The 25,660-nt window shown below is 45.3% G+C and overlaps 1 protein-coding gene across 3 annotated transcripts in view; it reads left to right on the top strand.

Moving 5' to 3' along the window:
- The window catches only part of DPP6 (dipeptidyl peptidase like 6), a 1,044,825-nt gene that overhangs the window by 546,810 nt on the left and 472,355 nt on the right, over positions 1 to 25,660 (top strand). Inside the window, exon 1 of one of the 3 annotated variants that reach the window (XM_075587873.1) lies at positions 10,627 to 10,990. The exons of the other annotated variants lie outside the window; for them this stretch is intronic. Within the exon in view, the coding sequence (XP_075443988.1) occupies positions 10,937 to 10,990 (54 nt within the window). The 5' untranslated portion in view covers positions 10,627 to 10,936. Of the gene's footprint in view, positions 1 to 10,626; positions 10,991 to 25,660 lie in introns of those variants that run through there. 3 annotated transcript variants of the gene reach the window in all.

The raw sequence follows: 25,660 nt of genomic DNA, 5'->3' as shown, positions 1-25,660 counted from the left end.
TTGCTGGCGATCGCGGGTGCCGCCGAGCCCAATGGCGATCCCATCGGCCGGTCGCAAGAGTGGAGGCGGTAGGATCCTGCTTCGGGGGGTTGCCGGGGACGCGTGCGGTCCGTTGCTAGGGCCGCGATCGCGTTGCGAGGACTCCCGGCGCTCCCGAAGCAGGGCGGTAGGGCGCCGCCATTTCGCATCAGTTCGCGCATGCGCAGTGAACCTCTTTGTGCGGTGGCCACCAGGGAAGCTCGCGCATGCGCAGTGATAGCGCGCGACAGGCAGCCAACCAGCAAAGGGCTCTAGAGAGGGACTACATCTCCCATGAGCCTCAGGAGCGCCCCATGTGACCCCAGGGAGCCAATAGGGCTACAGCATTTCCCTGCCGAGGAGAATAGATACATTTCGCAGGCTTTGAGCACATTAGGTTAGGCAGTTGGTGACCGATGCAGCTAGGGGAAGGAGGTAGGGTGCAGGAGTCAGTGACTCCCTGCACTAGGCCAGCAGCCCCCTAGGCCCCAGATAGCCCTGAGTCACAAGTAGTGTTGTGTTGTTCAGGGACAGGCCCCAGGTTAGGGACCCTGCCCCTTATTATTATCCAGAGTCAGTTAGGGACACAGCGGATGCTACGCGTCCATCCAGAGGTCTGGGCTCAGACCTTCGCTGTCGCTGCAGCAGCCATCCAGGTGGGATCGCCCGGACGGTAGTTCCTGTGGTCAGCGGTCATCGGATCCTTTGTGAAGCTCCTTGGCAGGCCCGGGCACTAGAGTGCTCGGCAGGTAACCATCACCAAGTGCACCAACTATACTCTATTATATTTACACGGGACTAGTGGCTGTGCAGTCACACATATCAATCTCACGTGAAGGGACATATTGTGTGGGGTTACTGGACACAGGGTGGGATCACACGGTGAAAGGGGGTAGCGCACTGCGAGACGCAGTAGTTAGTGTCTCCTCTAGAGAGGGACTCCTGTTGATATATATGCATAAGTACAGTTGCTGCAGTAAAGTTATTGGTTGTTTCACATGCTGTGTGTGTGATATATATATATTGTCCTGCGACGAACCACTCCCCCCTCCGGTGGAGCCCTCGCAGGTGGAGGCGCTGCACGAAGTACGAGGTTACTCATATTATTTATACGTGCCCCAGGCTCCCGTGGCAGAGGTTTAGGCCTCCTGTGAGCCTAACAGGTAAAGCACCACACCTGGTTACATTAAGTTCCCCGCACACACATACCATATGCTATTGGGTGGGGGAATACCCGTTACATTTGGAGGCGCTCCTGAGATTCTACCCGGGGTGTCCTATTCCTTATCAAATTGTCCAAATTGAACTCCATCATGTCCGTGCCATCAAAGCAAGAGGTACTCGACTGGGCCTTGGCACAGCGTGTGTCCCCAAGGTGCGTGGTTGCAGTGGTGTGAGTATCCAATGATACGGACTTCTATACGTTACGCACACAAGTAAGAAGTTGTCCTGGACTGGCCACTTCCCGGTTGATAGACTATAAACTTGATGTTAACGGCCGGGGAGCCACCTACCTCCTGGCCACTGATTGTGACATATGCCCAGAGACTGTTCCCCAGGTATTAAACCTACCAGAACCCTCCACAGAGGACTGTCTCATGATATACCCTGACCCACAGGCTCCCGAAGAACTGTCCGCCAGTGCTGCGCCAACCACGACCCCCCGGATGACCAGTACGCCCCACGGGGTAGGCCCCTCCAAGGTCTCCTTACCCCGAGCGGCTTCGGGGGAGTCAGCAGCTGGGCAGGGAGCCCACCCACCACGCCTACTCCTGATAAACAGCCAGGCGGCATCCCAACCATGCCTAGCATAGGAGCAGGAACCAGTAGTCAGCCCCTTAGTGGAAATCTTTCCTTGAATGTAATAGCCTCCCAACTAGTAGAAGCTGTAACCATATCGACCCAAGCACAGAGCTACAGGAAACTAAAGGCCTTTTTTGGGATTCTGCCGACGCCTTCAGGAGAAGAAGGGATCGAGACATGGAGGGACCATACTCTCCAAGCAATAGCAGAGTGGTCATGCTCCGAAGCCAGCAAAAGGCAGAGGCTGGTTGAGTGCCTCTGAGCCCGAGCCTCCCAGCTGGTACGGACGCATCGTGAAGTGGAAGGAGAAGTTACAGCACAGTAACTGGTGGAAATGCTCACTCAGTCCTATACCCGAGAAGACGATGAGGATGAGCTGATGGCCCAGTTCAAGGCTCTTCGCCAAAAAGAAGGAGAGGATTTATCTGCCTTCATCCGCAAACTACAGCTGCTGTACAAAAACATAATTTCAGCCGCCGAAGTGGACTGGTACCGATTCAAACAGCTACTAAAGGGGTCATTGCCTGATCACAACATAGCTACAATGATGCGGGCCGCCCAGATCGCTGCGGTACCACCCAGCTACACTGAAATATTGCATCACATCAGAGGACATGAGGTGCAGCGACATTTTCATGAATCCAAAAAGACCAAGGATAACATCAAGGGTGACACCTCTGCTCCCTCCGCCCCAAAGGGCAAGAAATCTTCCAACCAGGGGGAGGAGGTGACTCACAAATCGCCTGCCGGGAAGGGCCATACCTCCGAGAGATCAGCCTCTACGTACAAAGGTTGTCCTGAACGCCGCGACCTAGTTTGCTATAACCGCGGGAAGAAGGGCCACTTCTCCAGCGATTGCCCGGAGAGAGAGGACCCTCCGGAGGAAGAACCTCCCGATAGAGGAAATTCAGCCCGGTCAATGGTCTGCCGCGTACAAAGGGCAGAGTCTGACCCAGAAACTCCTACTGGAACCGAAGATGTTCCTTCTAACTCCGGTCCCGGTGATGATGCCTCACCAAGGGAAGCTTACAGTCAAGTAGGCCCTGCGGCCATAGTGCCTGTTGTACTGGAAGGGATTTATGCATCAGCCCTACTGGACACGGGATCACAAGTGACCATCATATACCGCAAGTTCTACGACCAGCACCTTAGACACTGCCCCTGAGGGCGGACGAACATATGAAGGTTAGGGGGTTAAGTAATGAAGACTACCCCATCGATGGGATTGTAAGTGTTCAACTGGAAATACTCCAACTGGCAAGAAACACCCCATGCATGTAGCGGATGGTATGCCCGGAGCCGCAAGACCATTGCAAGTATCCGATCATCTTGGGAACCAACACAGATATAGTACAAGCTGTAATCAGTGCATACCTGAAAGAGACCAACGAGTTGCCACTGGCCAATTCGCTCCTAGACCCCGTCCTACGAGAGGAGTGCAACCGGGTATATGCATTGGAGCGTCACGGGGATCTCTACAATCGTCAACGCAGACTGACGACCATATTACCAGGGGGAGTGCAATGAATGGCCGTTTGGTGCTGTTATCCCGAGCGAGATGAGAACGATCAGCTTTTCTCTCTGGAGAGTACCCCTGAGGAAGAAGTTCAGAGAGGGTATAGGATACTACCCGAAGTAAGGGAGTGGACGACTATGATCCCTCTGTGAACTTACATATATGTACAGAACATCTCCCCATTCCCGATGGAACTTGATGCCGGACAGAGTCTGGGCTGCATATATCCGGTCAGCCCTGTAGAAACCACTCCCCAGGTGAATGCGGCAGCAAATGAGCGGTTAGTCGATCTGGATTTCAACTTCGGCGAGTCGACATTGCCCACTGAGTGGAAAGAGCGGCTGACAACCCAGTTGAATAAACGACGTACTGTGTTCTCCACGAGTGAGATGGATTTGGGGTGCAGTCGCAGTGCTCAACATGCCATTAGACTGAGTGATGCCATCCCGTTCCGGGAACGCTCTCATCGCATCGCCCCGAGGGATGTGGATGATGTGAGAAACGTCTTGCAAGAAATGGAGACCGCTGGGATTTTGACGGAGTCTCGGAGCCCTTACGCCTCTCCCATAGTGGTGGTGAGGAAAAAGAACGGATCCGTATGACTGTGTGTCGACTATCGAACCCTGAACAATCGCACGATATCGGACCAGTACAACCTTCCTCGCATTGAAGAGATCCTGAATGCTCTGAACGGAAGCCAATGGTTCAGTGTGCTCGATCTACGATCCAGGTACTATCAGGTACCCATGAATGCAGAGGATCAGGAGAAAACAGCCTTCGTCTGTCCGCTGGGGTTCTACCAATTTACACGTATGCCCCAAGGTATATGTGGGGCCCCTGCTACCTTCCAACGACTGATGGAGAAGACTATCGGGGACATGAACCCTCGGGAGTGTCTCGTCTACCTGGACGACATCATTGTCTTCGGAAGAACTCTGGAAGAGCACGAAGATAGGCTGCTTAAAGTGATAGACCGTCTTGGGAAGGAAGGGTTGAAATTGTCCCTAGACAAGTGCCGGTTTTGTCACACTTCGTTGACCTACGTGGGACACATCGTGTCTGCTCAAGGAATCGCCACCGACCCAGCCAAAGTAGAAGCCATCGTGAACTGGCTGCGTCCCGAGAATGTCACGGAACTACGATCCTTCCTGGGGTTCTGTGGGAATTACCATCGCTTCGTGGAAGGGTACTCTAGTAGGGCTAAACCCCTGAACAATCTGTTGAAGATATACCCCGAAGATACAGGAAGGAAGGCCGTATCGGCCCGCCAGCCGTTTGGCGATAAATGGACGTCTGAGTGTGAACAGGCCTTTCTGAAATTGAAGAAGTGTCTGACCGAAGCGCTGGTGCTTGCGTATGCGGATCCCGAACAACCATACGTTCTGCATGTGGATGCCAGTCTCAATGGACTGGGTGCCGTCCTGCACCAGAAGCACCCCGAGGGCCTTCGGCCTGTAGCCTACATCAGCCGCAGTCTGACACCCAGTGAACAGAAATACCCCGTCCACAAGTTGGAGTTCCTGGCTCTCAAGTGGGCCATCACCGAGAAACTCCACGATTACCTTTACGGTGTTACGTTTGAGGTAAGGACGGATAACAATCCCCTCACGTACATCAATACCTCAGCCAAATTGGATGCAACAGGACACCGATGGCTGGCAGCCCTGAACAATTACCTATTCTCCCTGAATTACAAGCCGGGACCCTTGAATGTCGAGTCTCATGCCCTCTCCCGACGGCCAGGGCTAAGTGCTATTCAAGATGATGAGGAATGGGAAGAACTTCCTGGACCAGGGGTGCGAGCTATGTGTAGCACCGCCGTCATCATCAACGATCAAGTGTTCTTCTCAGAATTATGGGTTGCGGATTCCTTGGGATGCCAGTCGCAGGCTGTCCCAGCCGCCTACTGCAATCCAAAAGGGATGAACATAACGCATGACAAAGTGTTACGGTGGAAAGATCTGGTAGACTACCAAATATGAGATCCTGTCGTTATTATCATTAGGCAAGCTGTTGAAAAGAAGAATCCAGCCCTTCTGAAGCGTGCTCCCAACGACTTGGTGGCCTCGATCATGCGGGAAGTGGACAAATTTGAAATTGATAACTGCTTACTCTGCATTTGCATCTTCTTCGGGAAGGCTGTTCCATCAGGCATCAACTGTACTAGAGACTTTCAGTAAATAAAAAGAACCTCTTCACATTCTACCTGAGTCTTCCACCCTTCAGCTTTGAAGCATAACCCCTTGCCACTGTGTTTGTATTTCTCTGAAATATACATTATTATTGTACTTTATTTATGCCTATCAGATAGAGACTTTCAACTATCACATTGAATGTACTCTGGTCTGACACTAACAATCATGTGGATGCCCGATGATTGATTTCCGCCTTGTTTTAGCATTCCAGAGTGCAGCACATGACTTTATTGCACATTTGTAGAGGATGATTTTGAACACACCTGTTCTCTGCAAGCCACATAACCTCTATGTCAAGGGAGCACAAACTTTTGCTGCTGAACCCCCTGTCTTACTTGCCCCGGTTCTCGTACCCCCCCCCCTTAACTGCTGTGTCATTTGCCACAGCATTGCCATGGCGACGTGTCACACAGCCAGCCGAAGCAAGGTAAGTGGCGTGTTGCAGAGGCCTCATGCGATCCCCTGGCATTTAATTTAAATGCCCTGGGGAAGAGCGCGGGGCCACAACCCGCGCCCCCCTAGATAAATCTCCCGCCACCCTGGGGGCCGCGCCCCACAGTTTGCGCACCGCTGCTCTATGTTATATAGTAGCATCAGTCCCCCACCAAAAGTATTAAGTGTTTTACTTTAGAAGATCTGGGGTGGTCTTGCTGAGCATTCAGCTCCAAGGACTAGAGGTTGCTGATTTCGAACACCGCACTTTTTTTGCACTGTGAAAGCACAGAAGTTTGAAAAATCCACCTTTCATTGTTGAAGAAAATGTAATAGTCAAGAAAAGTGGCGACATTTAAAAAAAAAAAAAAAAAAGCAAACAAAGGTCGCTTTTCCCACAATTAATTTTTTACACTTAGAATTTCTCTAAAGAATCCAGAAATTCTATGTTCAAAAATTAGATGTTTAGTCTAAGAGTTCAATCAAACTTTGTCTATTGGTAAATCACAAGTCAAAGTAATGGAAAAAAATTCTGAGTCAAAGCTAAAATTCAGCAACATTGTGCTGCTAAGAACCCTTTCTCAGGCTCATTTTCCATTACGTTGACTTGCAATTTACCTATCCATCTATGAACACCAACTTGATTACAGTAAGTCCACTGACATCTGATTTCTTTTCAACCCCGATCTGCACAGACTTATTGGTATGTTATAGGGCCTGTGTTAAGATATACTAGCTGTTATTTTTTGTTTATACAATTTAATACTAATAAATATTTTGGGCAATTATTGCGGCTTTGGAGTAGTTTATGAAAGCTGCAGGACTTCCTTCTATTTACTAGTTTCTAAGTAGCCCTTGAGGGAACCTTTTTCTCCGAATACCACTTTGTCTTCTTTTTTATTTTGTTTCCCTTTTTTCATTATATAGTATATATACATTTGGTGTGTTTTGTTTTTACCCTGGAGTGCTGTCCTGTTACACCACTTTTTTGAATAGCAAATAAACTAAAAATAACTAGCTGGAGGTTCAATGATTTATAACTATTTGCCTTAGAACATGGATTGCCCTAAACAAAACTGCATAGTGTCATTTCATATACAGTACATTTAATGAGCAATGTCAGGGACTACATTTAATTAAACGTTAAAAGATAGTGTTGGGATTTTAATGTATAATCGTAGTTCATTTACTTTCATCAACAATAGAGAAGTAGCATGATTACAGGGGATATAGGGCCATATTTAGTAAGCAGTGTTATTCCATAAGGCACATACAGTAGGTCTAGAGTCATCAAACTCAGAGGTAATATCGCAATTTTACAGCCTGTCATCAAGATTTCTGTAACCGGATGCAATATATTGAGTTGTGATGCATTACCAATATTTAGCAGATAATTAGAGAGAGGGAGTGGCTCAGTGAGTAAAGACACTGACTGGCACTTAGTTTGGCAGGGGAGCCTGGTTCAATTCCCGGTGTCGGCTCCTTGTGACCTTGGGCACGTCATTTTATCTCCTTGTACCTCAGACACCAAAAAACATAGATTGTAAGCTCCACAGGGCAGGGACGTGTGCCTGCAAAATGTCTCTGTAAAGTGCTGCGTAAAACTAGCAGCGCTGTACAAGAACATGTTATTATTATTATTTAGCGCATCGCAATGAAATGGGGAGGATAATGTAATATTTGTACCATAGGGTTGTGTAAAATAAATGATGTAATATAAATTATTACATAATCGCATGGTAGAAAACACAATAACCGCTTTGATACCTGTGGCTTCCAAGGTATTACAGCTAAACGACACTATCTACCGCCCTTGGATACCTAAGCGGCTATTAAACCATTACCATGCAAAGCTTTACTAACCACGAAGGTAAAGAAGGGATTAAGCTCTACCACCACAAACTCCCAGGAGTCCTAGTAACACACCCTCCGCCGAGCAACTACCCCAAACAACCACTCCATAACCCCCCCCCAACAAATATCACCCCCCTCTAGAGTAACGTCCAATAGCCCCTTTGGCCACTAGAAGTACAAAAATATTAACGTAATATACATAAAACAGGCATTCAAATTTATAATACAATATATACAAATTAATAAAAAAAATACATTCTAAACATTAACCCATTGATTGTCACTGTGGCTACTTAGGCCCTCTCAATTGGAGCCGAGATTCCCAGATAGGCACTCAATAGCAACCTGTAATACAATTTTCACACTTACCTAGAATCAGTCCTAAAAACAGCAAACCCTGCCCATTGATTGGGGATAGAAAAAACCCTGCCCATTGATATATTGGATACTCTGGACCCACTAACTTATAATTGAAGAGAATGCATAGTCTTTCACAGGTGATGTTTTAGAGCACCCAATTAGGGATTTTTTTCCCTTACTAGTTGCTAAAAACAGCAAATGCCCAATAATCAGAGAAGTCATAAAATTAATCCAAAGTCAGATGGCCCCAAAAAGCAAATAATAAAAAAAAACCTGTAAAAGTAGAAAAGGCCCTTTGGCCCAAAAAAATTAAATAAATAAAAAGGCCCATAACAAATCAATCCAGGCCCCTGGCCTATTTATAATCCCTCCCCATCCATGGGTCTGCTACAGGAGATACTAGACTTTCCCCAAAGCCCTGGATTCTCTGTTGCTTGAAGATTCTTCTGATGTAAGTATTTCTTGTCTTCTTCTCCTTCTCCTTTTTCCGGATATGGCTTCCTCGCTGACTTCTGTTTTTTGGCGAGGTCCCTGATCGTTAATATAGGCTAGGGCTATCTCAGAACATGTGTAGTAGGGACACATGGTTTCCTACCATGTGCTTCCCTTCACTCGTGATATTGCACATTTTGCTAACCAAGGGAAGCTTTTGGCATTAGCCAGGTTCCGATAAATATTAGGACTTTATAACTGTCACCAAAATTACTACATTTGTGGTATTTAATCATTTTGGTGACAGTGCCGATATATTTGATCAGATACGGTAAAAAATGTGTTATTGTTTGTAGTACAACATTGATGACTTGCACCTTTAAGCCAACACATTTTTGGGGCTATGATACTGTATTTTTTGGCTAACACTAACTGATGACTGTAGGCCATTATGGTGCCAGAAGACACCAGATGTCCTTTTCATTTTAATGGACCGGAAGGTGTCTTGTGTACTAGCATCGCTTTGTATATACAGTATGGACCATAGTGAAAAAGTTACACATATTGAAATATTTGGACACCAAAGGTGTTTTGATGCGTTGTCAAAGGACCCATCTTTACATTATAGACACAGCTCTTCAAATTGTATAAAGATCATTGCATTGTGTATATTTTTACCAATATATTGTTTTCTAGGAACATGCCAATCACCTGCTAAAGAAATTTTGCTGGAAGACCTCTATTTGTAGGAGATTCTCCAGCATACATGACAATCAATTTAAAAATAAACACATTTTCTTGCTGATGTTGCCCATGATAAGTATTTATACTCTATATAATTTACATGATTAATTCATGCGTATAATTTGCAGAAGTCGGGAATTACTGTTTATGTATATCAGTGCAGAGGATAATGAAAAGCTTCTTTTTTACCTCACACAAAGTAGGAAATAATAGTTTTGTTGTACATTGGTTAACCTTTTTCGTGCTAGGAATACAGTGGCAGTGGACCCTGGCACTTCTGCATCACATGATTGCTTCTTGAGCAATGGCCTGACGCGTTTGGTCTCTGGACACAAGAAACCGAAAGGTTTGGATAGGGTTGGTAGCTCCGTCAGAGTGGTCAGCCTGATCACCCCCTAGAAAATAAGCATTTGTCCATGACATGCTTCATACGTCATAAGATAAGGGCCACTGGCGTGGCAAGTCCCATGATGTACCAGGTACGTCAAAAGGGCACTGAAATGGTTTAATAAAGATTCCCCCCCCCCCAAAAAAAAACAATTTTTCAAGTTACCTGTTACCCTATCTCTGTGGGCCCCTCAGTTCCCACAATATTTGTATTGTTTCTGCCAGCTTATGTCACTAAAGAAACCTACAAGTATGGTTGTGGAGTAACTAACAGATAATCGATTGTCATCTTCCGGTGACGTTGCGACTTTCTATTGGCTGCTGGAGTGAAGCGAACCCCGGCGGCCATTTTGTTTCTTCTGAGCAAGTCTTCTTGCCAGGTGGTGAAATCCCCAAATGTCTCAGAGATGGAGGGGGGGGGGCGGGTGAGGGGGTTTCACCAGAGGCTTGGGAACTGTGAACCGGCTCAGTTAATAAGATACGAAGAAAACGAGCAGCGCAGACATTCATCATACATAAAAAGGGTGCTAAAAATGTGTTAACCGAGCTTTAGTACTCTGATTTTCTACAAATGTTTATTGGGTGATTACACCATTAACCCCTGCGCTGCCTGGTCAGGCCTGCATTGCTGTGGTGTATTGTTGGCAGTGAAGCAGTTAAATGGTCAGCAACTTAACTCTCACTCGTGTGTTGTGGTGTCTAAAACTGGAGCGGTGTCCCTAGCATCCAATTAAGCTCTGCCTTACATCTGGATCTCTCTGTCAGGGAACCAGTCCTGGAAAGAGAAGGCTGTACAACCTTTCTCTGGCAGAGCTGCGGGCTGGTGCATTCTCTGTACATCTGACTAGAGGAAGAGGAGGGGGGTGGAGCAGAAAAAGAGAAAGGGAAGGAGGGGGGGCTTCATCGCTAGGTTGTCTCCAAGCTAAGCTGCTGCCAGTAGCTGGTTGCCAAGCAGTTATCATTGTTTCTGTGATGCAGAGGCTGTTACTAATTGCAAAGAGCCCAGCATCTTTCCGTCTCCTTTTTCACTTTATTTATTTTTTAATTCGGTAGAGTTCGATTTAATATGCATTTAAATCTATAGAGCGCAGATGTTTTCGGTGATGGAGTAGTCAGTCATTCCCTGGGCTTCGGGGCATCTGATCACAACGGTAGAATCTGTAGATACCACTGCGGTGGGCACAGGTGGGGGATCATGACCACAGCTAAGGAGAAACCTCCAGCCAAATCAGTCCACCAGCAGGAGCAGGTAATGCCATTCTGATCTTTATTTTTTATCGTGTGAGAATTGTTTGGAGATGACATGTACTGTATAATGCTAATGTACCACCTGAGTCACAGCATACCAGTCAGGACTTGAGCTGCCATAAGCTGTGCTCTGTACCCTGCGGTTTAGAGTTTGCTATTTTTAACACATTGCATCTTTTCATCAATAATGTAGAGCTACAGAATAATGGCCTCGTTAATTAAGCCGCCTTGTATTTCTTTATATCAATTCTTCAAAGGGCTCCTCGTCCGGATTCACACATTAGCTAGGGGAAGTTGCTGAATGGTTTTGTAACTTACTTTTCCTGTTGAGGACATACAGTAAATTCAATAAAAAATTCCAGCTGAAATGGGATTTCCTCACCGTGCTGCATGTCCTTAGCCGAGGCAGACACATGCACATAGTGAGACCAGCTATCAGGGTCATGGATTTATTTTTCTATGTCGAAATTTTTTTGCCTCTCGTTAAAATGTGGTGCCCTTCATGGAGATGCCCTCCATGTAAACTTTCACAGATTGACGTGTGATTTCAAAGGCTTATTATGTGATGTACACAGCTCTATTCTGCACACAAGATGCACCCAAGCAGCAAAGATTAAGGCGTCTAGCATGTCAGGGGACTAGAAGTTTGCATTTCTATTTTTTACATTAGCAGGGAAATAAAGATGTACCCAAGGGACCTAGATTCTCTCAGTACATCGTACCAGGTAGATTGGTAAATAACTGGCTGTTCTAATCAATCGTTATTAAAGGAGTGCGAGAGAACAGGTGGAATCTAGGTCTTGGGTCCCAGATTCATTCTCAAAACAGTTTCTTGAAACTTGATATTGATCATTAGAGGAAAACAAATAGTAGACTTTTGTACGTGAAGTGTATCATTGGCAAAAGAGCATTAGATATTAAAAATGTTACATCGCAAGAGAATAATGCATTACATGTCTTTTAAATAAACATACAGTTATTTTTCTATGTTGTTAAGGGGGTGTGTGCTTAGTGTTTTTTTTTACTAAACTGAATTAATTTGATTTCTTGAGTAAAAATGAAATGGCTATTTTTTGTTCAGAAAAAAAACCCTCTTTATTTTCTTAACATATAGGACATGGAATTGTGAGCATCATGCTGGGGATCACTCAGTCTTTCATTATTTAAAAGGCTGTAGTTTGTTGCAAACTTTTGTTAAAATGATGCTGCCCTTTTTCAACAATCATTTTTTTAAAAGTATTTGTATCTTCCAAGAACATTTAACTAAAAGAATATACTAACATATTTTTAAACTCCTCTGATTAGCAAACTTCCCCCCCCCCCTGCCAAATTGCCACTTGCATTATGTCACTTGTGAAAATGACATTTGCATTATAATATGAATTAGTTAATGGCTTGTGGCTTCCAGGAGCAGCCTCCTGTTCATGTTAAAGAGAAGCAAAGGAACAGTTTGTGAAAGGAATTATAAATGAGCTACTTCAAACGTCTTTCCTGTACTAACACTTGTGTGCCTGACTTACAGTAACTGAATGCTATTTCACATTTGTGAGCCCAAACACAATAACTTAATGCGTGATTAATGGTTCCATCGTAGGTTAACCCCATTGTAATGGTGCAGGGAGGAAATGTAGAGCAGAAAAACATGTTGCACGTACCTGAAAATATCTAGATCAGGGGCGGCCTACTCCAGTCCTCAAGGGCCACCAACAGGTCAGGAGTTTAGGATATCTCTGCTTCAGCATAGATGGCTCAGTCATTGACTGAGCCACCTGTGCTGAAGCTGGGACATCCTGAAAAATGACCTGTTGGTGGCCCCTGAGGACTGGAGTTGGCCGCCCCTGGCCTAGATGTTAAACATGATCACCTTTCTTTAAAAAAAACAACATATAATAATATTAGCAAAAATTATCACTGTGTTAAACAAAAAACAAAGGCAGACTGCAATAATATGTTACGATTTGAGTCCTGATTAGAAGTAGGTGCTACTGTCACATTGGATTGTAAATGTCATCTTTCTAAATCTCCCACTGTGACATACAGTACTATAGTGTATCATGGATTGAAAGCCATTGAAATTCTACTGTTCTTTCAATTGTCCAGTTATGTTATATACTAAGCTTTCTAGAGAGTCTAAACAAAATAACCCCGTATTTATAGTAAAATAGTGAATAATACACATGTAAAGGGTTAAAGGTGAGCATTCCAGCCCAATGTTTGTTGAAGGACACTGCATATAATCGTTGCCTTTGTTTATTGTACTGTGCACACCAAATTAATATTTTACAGTCACCTAATAATCTTTGTATATTAATAATTCTAATGCCACTCACAGGAAATGATTGCACGCTATCATTAGAACGGGATCAATAATGCCCTAGATTAAGGTCTTGAGATGTAAATAGGTTTAAATGCAATATATTTCTGAGCCACAGAGGGTAGAATTTTAAATATCTCCCATCAGTCCAAAGTCCTTTAAGTAAAGATGCTTTATCAATAAAGCATTTGTTTTTGACTACGTTATGGCAAGATGTAATTAAATGAGCACATGCTGCATCTGGTGCTCACAGTTTGTGCTTTTCACGGGGTATGCAGGTACTGTGTACATCACAGCATTCATCCTGTTTTGCTTAAACATTAATGATGATATCTTCAAATACTAGTCTGAGGGCAGAGCAGTTTTCCAATTGAGATACTATTCTAAGCTGGGCAATTATTTCCATTCTGCCATTGGTAATAGATTGCTAGCTCTGTATCTGTTGCAAACCATTTAGCTTTTAAAGATTTTGTGAACTGCATATAAAGTATAACAGTCTGAAATTTACAGCACAGACTTGCAAATGTTACAGTAGCTGTGGAATTTAATATGAATTTCTGTGGGACAGTAATCAGAATTGTATATGTCACCTCTTTATGTAATAAATCAAAGATATGCTAACATTATCTTGCAGCTCAACAACTAGGTTAGTTGGGAAGGTAGCCCTGAAATCCACATATTTTATATTTTATTTCCAGTGTTAGCAGCAGACACTTTTATTACTTTCTGGGATGTAGTCCACAGATACAGACAATATAAACTTTGTCTGCTTGCAGTAAGGAGCAATGGAATTTAGTTTTACTTAACTCCTGATGTACTGGAAGAGCCAAGTATGCACTCAGCATTGCAGAACTGGGAAAACTACTGTAGAGTGGGCAACCTCAGTATAGAACGTGGGTGGCCAACTCCAGTCCTCAAGGGACACCAACATATCAGATTTTAAGGATATCTCTACTTCTGCACAGGTCTTTGACTGAGCCACTGATTGAGCCACCTTTGCAGAAGCACGGACATCCTTAAAACCTGACCTGTAGGTGTCCCTTGAGAACTGGAGTTGGCCACTCATGGTATAGAAGGTGCTAAACAATAATAATAATATTATTTTTATATTCTGCAAAGATGAACCCATAGTGGGATTGCTTTGTGCTACAGTACATACTGCTAAATACAATTGGACCAAACAGCTTTGACAGATTTATCTGAGGACACACCCTGTGAGTTTCTACTCTCTCTCTCTCGCTTGCTCATTATTTTAGTACATGGAAGAAAGGACCAGCACAGCTTCCCATCATTCTTTCTCTGCCCTACATCACAAAAAATCTTCTTCTGTATCTATGGCTCAAGCTTAGTTACTGTATACTGTTTTTAAAGGTTATTTTGCTACCTTCCATAATGTTGAAACGTAGACATTAGTGAAATGACTACTATTGGAAGATGCATTTTCAGATGCTATTTTGCTACTTAGCAAATGCACATAGACTGCTAAAAAGATATTAATTGGATGACATAAAAACAGTCCAAAATGAGTTCGGGATTTGTGTGCTCCTTTTTGTAATACCTTGGCATTTACCATCATCTTCAAACATTGTTCTGCTAGCCATTTTAATCATTTGGGGATTATCTGTTTTGGTGCATTGTGTGAACATTGGCTTGTCTTTTGATCCCTTTAGAACATATTTGCATGTTGACAATATGTAGTGAAGATGCATACAGTACATAGCCTTTGGGATGCTCTTGAAGACGTCAAAACATGATACTGTATTACAATATAGTTTATTATACATTTTTATACTTTATTACATTTATTATAGTTTATTATACATTTTGTCTCCGTTTCTTTGTGCATACACTGGTTACCATGTGTGCAGTACAATGTTGGTAGGACAAAGATCAATTCTATTTTGGTTTTATACCATCAACTCCCAACTGCAAAAAAGCTATTCCTCATAACTGTAGAACTGGACATTTGATGGTATTCTATGATCATTTATTTAGATATTGCACTGTAACTTTCACTTTGGACAACAGTCCATTGCTAGAGGCAGATGAGAATAGAGTATTGCCAATGGCTAATGGCTCATGTTGTAGCTTGCAGTTGCTTCAATAAAAAAAATCCATTGTATTGTAAATGTACTTTACATTGCTCAGACAAAAGTACCATTTCTTCATGGTTCTAAACATTAGCCGCCCAAACCCTGTTAGTTCCTAGATTTCCATATCATTTTTTTTCTTTGACTGCCTCCTGTACCCATTGAAGTAAAGATCATTTTGGAATCAAAAGGTTCTTGTCCTAAATTTGTCGTGTGACGTGGAACATTATAAGGAGTTGACAGTCACTGAGGTTTCCCATATAACATTCAACTATTAAAGGTTATGATTACATGCAGACCCTCAATACGCTTTTGTGTAATGAAAATCAACTACCACAACCTAAACATATGTTCTAGCCTCCTGGCTAACACAGGATACACTGCAAATAAAATCACTCTCTTATTGATTGTAGGTACAAGTCACCCAAAAACTATAAGCAAAATTGCTGATTAGCCATTAGAAACAATATGGATGAATCAGTGTTCACATAGTAACAAAAAATTCTAGAATCACTTAAGAAAAAAACCCCAATTGCTTTCAATAGTATTTCCTCCTTTTGGTACAGTAAATCCTTGGTTCATGACCTCCTGATTTCCTATTACAGTAAGTGGATCTCCTTCTCTGGATTCCTCTGCAAATTCAATATATTCTGTGGGTTTGCATCACTGACAGCTGGTACCTCTCACTACTACATTTGTTGAGAAGACTTTCCATAAAAAAATCTACTGTCTTTATTTCCAATGACCTAATCATTTGCTTAATTTTTCACTCAAATACTGTACTGCCATTGTTTACAAAGCTTGCACCAGAACTACAAGAGGGAGGAAAAGAAAGTAACGAGAATCCAAGTTCTCTCAGTTATGCCAGTTTTTTTCAGAATGGAGGCTTGTTGTTCAAAATAATGTTTTGGGGCGATTTATGAGGGCATCCTATATGCAAAACGAGGGCAGTACAGGTTTCAAAATGTAATTGACAAAAAAAAGCCAAAACATTTCCATGCAACTGGATTTATCTTTGCACCAGTTTTAAACAAAGAAAACATGGCTACATAGGGGAGATTTTCCAGGGGGTTACAGAGGTCCCGCGCTCTCCCCCAAGGCAATTAAATTCCCCCAAGGCAATTAAATTAAATGCCAGGGGACCACGCAGGGCCTATGTAACTTCTCCTACCTTGTCTTCGGTGACACGTCACATGGTAACCCATCGTTGCCATGGAAACATGACATCACATGACCCCGCAGCATCATTTGACACCAAAGACGAGCACAGGGGAGGAGAGCAGGCCGGTGGCCGCTTTGGGATAAGTTTGCGTTCCCCTGCATTAAGGCCTTAAACTAGGGGTTCTCAACACCAGTCCTCAAAACAGCCCAGTAGGTCAAGCTTTCAGGATATCCCTGCTACATCACAGGTGGTTTAATCAGTGGCTCAGTCAAAGACGGCACTATCTGTGCTGAAGCAGCGATATCCTGAAAACCTGACCTATCGGGAGATCCTGAGGACTGGAGTTGAGAACCTTGGCCTTAAAGCAGCAGTTCAAGCAATATCCTACATGTGTGTTTTTTTTTTTAAATAAATCAGTTCTGTACTACATATGAGAAAAAACTTGTAGCATTTAAAATTATGTAACACAGTTTGCCCCCATACAATCGCAGATAGAGTGCATGTGAGGGATTCTCTATATGTTACCATGTGTGGTGCAATATACCTGTCAGGCTCACAGGAGGCCTGAGCCTCCGTTGATGGGAACCTGGTGGTGTATCTTGGAACAGTTCTTACTTACTGTACACAGCGCCTCCACATCTGCCGGATTCTAGGTCTAGAAAACCCCTAACACAGGACCTCATACACAGTAATCACATACACCAGAGTAAATATAAAAACACAGTTTACTGTATATGCAACATAACCATAACATCATAACATATCATCAACAGTACTTCAGTGTCACCCTGTAACACTGCTTCTCATGGGTGATAACCCCACACAGTATTCCCCAAACACCTTGTACCCAAAAGTCCCAAGAGTCCCCCACCCACCCCAGTGTGTGACAGCGCTGCCCACTAAATTGAGGTGAGGGTTGTGCACTTGTTGAGAGGAAGGTACCTGCCAGGTGTGTCCACATCCGGGCGCGCAGATGATCTGTACTTGGGATTCCTTTCCTGAAGTACGATCCCACGTTGCGTCCGTCTCTGTGATGGATGGCTCCCGCACGGAGTGACCCACACGTAACAGTCTCTGCCTCTGTACTACAGAGAATGAGTCACCAGCACACAGCAACCAGGATATACACGCTTCCTGGTTGTAACCCTCACTTTAGCTTCTCTACAGGACCCTGTCCCTATCCTAGGGCCGTCCCTGTAGCAGCCACAAGCTGTGGGTGAGTAGGGCCTAGCTGGGGCCTAAGGGGAGACTTCTGGCCTAGTGCAGGGGGGCTACTTTCCTCCCTGCACAAACACACCCCCCCCCCTCTCTGTGTCCCAGCTCCTACTGACTCGCATGGTCTGTGCACAACAATGTATCTTCTCCAGCAGGAGAAGCTGCCAGCCCTATTGGCTCCCTGGCGTCAGGTGGGTAAGCAGCCCCAAGGGCTGCTGGGTCTTGTAGTCCTCCCTGGCCCTCTTTTGTATTGCAGCCGCGTGCGCGATCCTTACAGCGCATGCGCAACAATGTAATGGCCGCCGCTTCTCTCCTGACTCTCATTTGTTCCAGCGCTACTTGTAATGGCCGCCGCTTTCGCATCTGCGCATGTGCGACTCCCTGTAGATGCATGATCTCCCGCACCAATCCTAACATGGCAGCCGGACCCCTAGCCGTCACTGCCCATGCGCGACTACACTGCGCATACGCGACGGCATAGAAGATGGCTGCGCCCTGTGGAGAGGCCCGCCAAAGCCCCCGGCGACCCAGTCAAAAACCACACTCCCCCGCAACCTCCCGTGCGTCAGCAAAGGTAAGGGGAGGGAAAACGGAGGTACTGGGAGCCAGAGGGGACCTGGTTACAATTAAAAAAAAAAAATAAAGACATTTTTAATGTTTCTTATGTAGGAAGCATTTTCAAAGTGACAGCCCCCTTCCCCTTCTGAGAGGCTCTGGCTCTTGAGACCCGCCCTCTCTCTAGTAGTGAACCAATTGTATCTGGTAACTGCCCAGTTAATCATATTCCAGGAACTACATTTCCCATAATGCTGTGCAAGAACTGAATTAAATAGCCCAGACCAAGCGATTGATTACAGGAGAACGGATCGATCTGCAGCTTAGCTAGTCACTTGTCAGTGTGCAGATTGTATTGATGCACATATTGAATGGGAAAAAAAATATATATATTTTTTTAAAACGGCAGCTTGAACTGCAGCTTTAAACCATTTTTGTAGGCGATTTGGATCTGGCTATTAAATGCTGTGCGGCATGCAGATTTTGTACGCAAAGGAGAAGAGCTGACAAAATGACATTTCTCTTCTCTCAGGAAGCTCTCTTCCATGGGTTCAGGCCAAGGCTTTTAAGTGTGAATAATAGGGTGCAAGGAACTTTTCAACTGACTCTTTATATGGTAGATCAGCATACAAAGCAGAACAGGACAGGTTTTCATCCCAATGTCAGTTCCATCCTCCTCATGCAAAGTAGAGACAGCTCACCTCTTTTGGTCCCTACATAACCCAGGGTGATAGCTTCCACAATGTCCCTCCCAATCCCTGCTTAAACTGGGGGAATGATTGGGGCTCTCTCTTGCTCCCAAAACTGGCAGTCCTATTGGCACTATCTGGGGAACAGGTCCCTGCCTGGTAAAACAATTAAAGGAGGACCATTCCTACCCCCTCTGTGGTCTGCTCTCCCTGGGGGTCTCCTCTCCCTGGGTATCCCCCCTGGGGTCTAAAGATAATTTGGTGGAGCTACATATTTATACATGGGGAGTGGCCAACCCCCCTTGCCCCAGCAACTGGGTAGATCTAAGTGCAGCAAAGGCCACTCATTCTGGCATGCGACTCCAGCATCTCCCAGACAAGCATGTGCCTGACAATAATGCAACCACTGGGGATATGATCTCACCTGCCTAGCCTGGTGACTGATTAGCCCCGGCACTGCCTGCAGCTCACCAGGGCTGAATTGCAGGGTAAGGCCTCGGTCCCGCTGCGCTCGTTGGCGCGGGCGGCGGGTCGCGAGTTCCCCACCAGCAGGGGAATCCTCGCGAGCCGGTCCCGGTCCCCACGGCTGCACAGAGCACTACACGCTGTAGCGCGTCAGCCGCTGGAGACACCAGAGAATGGTGTTTTCTAGCTTTGACGCGTGACGTGTGTGGCTGTGAGCCAATGGGGAGGGGAGGCTTCGGGAGGAGGAGAGGCTTCGGGGAGCGGGGAGGAGTGTGGAGTGAAAGCAGGTGAGTGCCTTTCTCTGTGTGTGTGTCTGAGTGCGTGCCTGTCTGTGTGTGTATGTGTCTGAGTGCGTGAGTGCCTGTCTGTGTGTGTGTGTGCCCGAGTGCCTGCCTCTGTCTGTGTGTGTGTGTGTGTGTGTATGAGTGCGTGAGTGCCTGCCTGTGTGTGCGCGCGTGTGTGTGTGTATGAGTGTGTGAGTGCCTGCCTGTGTGTGTGTGTGCGCGTGTATGAATGAGTGCCTGCGTGTGTGTGTTTAAACTTACCTTCCAGCTCCAGCCCGAGTCCGTGGAGGGAGGGGGGGGGGAGAGTAGCGGGTCCCTCCGCTCAAGCCACGCCCCCCCTCCCTGTCAAACCTCCCACCTCCCGCCCACCTCCCGATCAAACCTCCCACCTCCCGCCCACCTCCCGATCAAACCTCCCACCTCCCGCTCCGGCTCCCGCTCCCTACAGACCGCAGATCGCGGTCTGTGTATCTCAGCGCACCACCTGTCAGCAGCGCAGGTGCGCTGACTCTGGGAGCGGGGCCTTAGCCTAAGGGGAAGATTCTAGCAGGGTGCTACATGTGCATTAACAATATAGTTATGTGTCTAAATTGCTGTTGTTGTCAACATACATTAGATCATCTTAATTTGTCTTGAAGAAATTGAACTCAAGCAGTGCTGTCATTGTGGGGTTAATAGGTGTTAATATGTTAGGGAAAATGTATATTGATTGGAGGAACTGAAACGTGTGCATGATGAGGGCTGGTAATTAGACTAAGTGGACTGTGTGACCTGTTTTTGACAAATAAAGTTTGAGATGTATTTTTATTAGCTTTATTTACTGAGTGCTTGTAATGATTTTTATTATACATTATAATATATGATTGATATGTGCAAAAATACAGGTCAAGACCCTTTTATTAGAGATTAGTGTATTTTAACACATTCACTTAATGACACAATTTCATATGCATCTGTTGCTGTGTCTCTGCCATTAATATGTTCATACATACATATATATAGATATAGATTGATAGATAGATAGATAGATAGATAGATAGATAGATAGATAGATAGATAGATAGATAGATAGATAGATAGATAGATAGATAGATAAAAGCTAATTAATCCACATTACATAGGTTGAAATACTGTTCAAAGGACTAATGCCATTTTTATATTTTAAATTCTAACTCATCTCACGAAGGGAAGACAATTTTGCAGGTAACAATTTCACTGTCCAATACAAATTGTCGTGTTTATTTTAGGAAAGAATTGTAACTGTTTAATACCTGGTAATATTGACCCCACAGTACACTACGGAATATATAAATCTTCAAAATATGAGTAGACTTTCAGGTTGGCAATATTAAAAGGCAAAATATAAATATATATAGTGTAAGAAATAGTGGGCTACCAATCCTTCTCCTACTGAGTAAGCCCTGGTAAGGGCAGGCGCCAGTAGTAATCATGGGTTTTTTCCCCCACCAAGCCCTGCCTTGAGTGATAGAGGTAGGCCCCTGACTCTGTGGCAGGCCTGAGACAGAGGGGAGGTCCTGCTGACATCATAAGGGGCAGGGCTGTATCTATTTAGTGGGCTGCTCCTGTGTGTGTCTGAGTCAGTTGTTGTGGAGTTCTGTGAGAGTTTTTGGAGAGTCAGTAGCTGGAGTGTGGAGGTCATGAGTCTGATGAGAGAGGAGAATGTGACCGATAGTCCAGTCTGTCCTGGGAGCTGATGGGAGGAGTATGTGAGCTGCACAGTTCAGAGAGAGGGAGCTGAGAGAATTTGGAGGAGACAGGAGAGAAGAACTCAGAGCCCGTCTGAGTAGAGCTGATACAGCTATAGTGGACCAATGCCCCTCACCCTGCTGAGGGGGTGATGGGGAAGATCTAGCCTCACCCAGAGGGCCTACCCTCGGGTGGAGGTAGGGGTATTGAGGCCCCATTACAGCCATCCTGCAGGGGTACAAATCCTGGAGGAAGAGGAGAGGAGGTCAGATACCTGTGTACTACCGTGACTAATACTGCCCATGAACTGCTGCTGTGTGCTTCATCACTGAGAAAAGACAATAAAGACATTGCTGTTTTATATAAGACTGTGTGAGATTGGAATCTCTCGCCCTGGGACCAGGGCTTTCTCTGGGAAGATTCCAACCTATCGCCTAGGTTTCGCTAAAGAATGGAGGCATATACCCCAGAAGCCTGGCCCTGTTATCCCCCACTCCAGCGCGGGAGACTCAGGCCCTCCTGTTCCAAGCAGGTATGCACCACCATAACACATGTAGCCAGCCCTCAATAAACCTTAGAGGCACGATCTGTGTCTGGGGGGGGGAACATGGGTTACATATACTGCTGCGGCCAAGTTTATTCGAGCATTTGCCCGTTCTTGGCCGCAGCAGTAGCCTGGCGCGCGCCCGAGAGTGACGGGCGCGTGCCGAAGCAGCGGAAGAGCGCCCTCCGATCGGGGCGCTCTCCCTACCGCTGCCGGGTCCGCCGGGTCCCCCGGAACCCCCTGCCGCTGTCCCGCGATCGCGGGACACCAGGGCTCCCTCGGGGAGCCCCTGGACGTGCGTGCAGGGGGCGCACGCTCCCGAAGACGCGTGACCGCGCGTCTATGACGCGCGGCACGCCGAGGGGCGGCCACTAGCAAGCCGGGAAATCTCCCGGCTTGCGGATCTGGCCGCAGTGTGATAAAGTGTGTCGGTAGTGTATATACCATACATTTTAAGTTATGGTGGGTGAAAAAGGCGACAGAAAACCTCCACCGTTAGCATATAGTCAATAAAGAATATCACTTGTGAGCACATTCACATGTCTTAGACAGGTCTGCAACCCTGTCATTCAACCATTATCACCTCGCATACAGTGATCCCACTGTCTAAGACATGTGAATGTGCTCACAAGTGATATTCTTTATTGGCTATATATATATATACACACTATATATATCTCAACAGAGAGGAAGCATAGCGCTATAGCACTAATAAAGACTCTAGAGCAGTCCACTAATGTATTAATGGGGTAGCTAACCAATTTCAATCTAAATAACAACTAAAACACCATGCAGAAATTATATGTATGAAATGTAACAAATAAGAAAAATAAAAAACAAATGTCCATGAATAGAATAAAATTAAAAGTCCATAATTAAATGTATAAAAACCAGCTGATGTCCTTCTGAGTTTTCAGGCTGCTTCCTTAGCGGGGTGAACCACTCCCAGCAATGCAATTTCAGAAAGGCAAGAAGAGCATGCGCTCACTCCTAGTGTAATAAAGAAAGGACAATTTATTAAAATATGGTGAATCTGCAATGATCGCAGACTCGCCATATTTTAATAAGTTGTCCTTACTTTATCACGTTAGGAGTACTCGCTTTCTCTTCTTTCCTTTCTCATATATATTTATGGGAGATATATATATATATATATATTTATATATTTATATCTATATAGGAAAAGTAATAGCGGGCACTCCAGTAGGATTCAAATAAAGGTTGGTGCATATCCCATAAAGTAAAGAGAAATGTAGGATACCATTCTCACGAAATCAGCAGACAGCACTCAGGTAAGTCAAGTAAATAATTTTGTAATAAACAGAGCACAACATTGCAACGTTTCGGTCCCAATATTGGACCTTCCTCAACTACCCTGAGAAAGGTCCAATATTGGGACCAAAATATTGGAATTTTGTGCTCTGTTTATTACAAAATTATTTACTTGACTTACCTGAGTGCTGTATGCTGATTTTGTGAGAACGGTATCGTACATTTATAATAAATACTGGAAGCAGTAAGGGTGTACTTAGTATTTCACACATGGCTTCTCCATTTTGGTTTTATTTTTGTTAAATAAATCATGACACGGTGTAATATGTCATGTGTTGTTGTTCATCTGTGGTTGTATTTACCTAATTTTAAGACCTGCTATGGAACAGATGATTGTTATTATGTCCTGATATGTAAAACCATAGAATTCAAAAAGGGTGTACTATCTTTTTCACACAACTGTATATATACCATCACATTTTAAGTTATGGTGGATGAAAAAGGCAACAAGATACCTCCACCATATTATATATATATATATATATATATATATATATATATATATATACCGCCCCCAGTATCAGAAGCCCGAGAGACTGCCCCCAGTATCAGGAGTCCTGGCATACTGCAACTAGTATCAGGAGACTGCCCCCTGTATCAGGAGTCTGAGAGACTGCCCCAGTATCAGGAGTCCTGGAGTACTGCCCCTAGTATAAGGAGTCCAGGAGACTGCCCTCAGTATCAGGAGTCCGGGAGACTGCCCCTAGTATGAGGATTCTAGGAGACTGCAACTAGTATCAGGAATTCAGCAGACTGCCCCCAGTATCAGGAGTTCGGCAGACTGCCCCCAGTATCAGAAGTCCGGGAGACTGCCCCCAGTATTAGGAGTCCTGGAGTACTGTCCTCAGTATCAGGAGTCTGGGAGACTACCCCCAGTATGAAGAGTCTAGAAGACTGCCTCTGGTATCAGAGTTTGGCAGACTGCCCCCAGTATCAGGAGTCCGAGAGAATGCCCTCAGTATCAGGAGTCCGGGAGACTGCCCCCAGTATCAGAGTAAAAGAAAAAAAAGCGGTTCACATTCGAAAGTAATACACCGAAGGCCGGTAAGTGGGCTCTATGAAAAATTGATTGTCTCATGTTGCACAGGATTAAAACACACTAACGCGTTTCACGCCCGATGGCGCTTTATCAAAGAGTACTACTTCGACTGTACACCGCCATTTTTTCTTTCTTCAACCTTGTACCGGACACCGGCTGGAGCTTGTCGATCGTGGCTTAATAAAAAGGAGATCCCATGAGTATCCCATCTTTGTTTCTGCTGACATTCTTTTGCTGTGTATTCCAATGGAGATGATGCCCTCACATGACCGGTGACTTAGTGATTTTACTTCCCCCAGTATCAGGACTTCGGGAGGCTGCCTCTGTTCTGACCGATGCACACTGTGGCTACTGAGTAGCGGCAGACAGTTTAACTCAATTCCTATTCTATACAAAGGGGGGCCTCTTATTCTATGAAATGTTTTATTGGGGGAACAAAACAGAAATAAAACGGAGAAAAGTACTGGGGAAATACAATAATAGGGGGTGGGAACATGTAATAGAAATAGGGATAGGTAAATAGCAAAGCTTCTCACAGGGAAGCAGTGGGAGCAGAGAGGCAATCTTTGAAAGGACAGGACATGACCCAGACAGAGAGGAAATCAGGGGTAGGGCTGAACCAAGTGCCAAGGGTAGGAGGGGCTGCCCAAGTCAAAGAGGAAAAAAGTGGAGGTTTTCAGGGCAACAGGGGTAAAATCAGGAAGTGATGAAACGGGACACAGAACAGCCCCCAATATCAGGAGTCTGGGAGATTGCCCCCACTATCAGCAGTCCAGTAGACTGCCCCCAGTTTCAGGAGTCCAGTAGACTGTCCCCAGTTTCAGGAGTCCAGGAGACTGCCCCCAGTATCAGCAGTCCGGTAGACTTCCCCCAGTATCAGCAGTCCAGAAGACTGCCCCAAGTTTCAGAAGTCCAGGAGACTGCCCCCAGTATCAGCAGTCCGGTAGACTGCCCCCAGTATCAGCAAACCGGTAGACTGCCCCAGTATCAGGAGTCTGGGAGACTGCCCCCAATAGGAAACAGAAATAAACTGCAATCCGTTCCCGGTTGATCGTGACGCCAGACGCCGACTCCAGTCAAGCTGCACGAGAACCCCAGCAGCCGCTTGTGGGGACCGTCAGAGACTGCCAGAGACGGAGGATACGCACACCGGACAGCATTGGCTGTAAAGATACCCTTATGTGCCCTGAGTGGCAGTACTGGGTGTGAGTACGCCCTCAGGGGGGGCTTTTTTATGTGTCATTTATTAAAGGTGTTTTATATTACTACACCATC

Source organism: Ascaphus truei, chromosome 2, assembly GCF_040206685.1.
Source record: "Ascaphus truei isolate aAscTru1 chromosome 2, aAscTru1.hap1, whole genome shotgun sequence".
Classification (NCBI taxonomy): domain Eukaryota; kingdom Metazoa; phylum Chordata; class Amphibia; order Anura; family Ascaphidae; genus Ascaphus; species Ascaphus truei.
The sequence above is the reverse complement of the archived record's forward strand: the minus strand, read 5'-3'. Positions and strand labels throughout refer to the sequence as shown.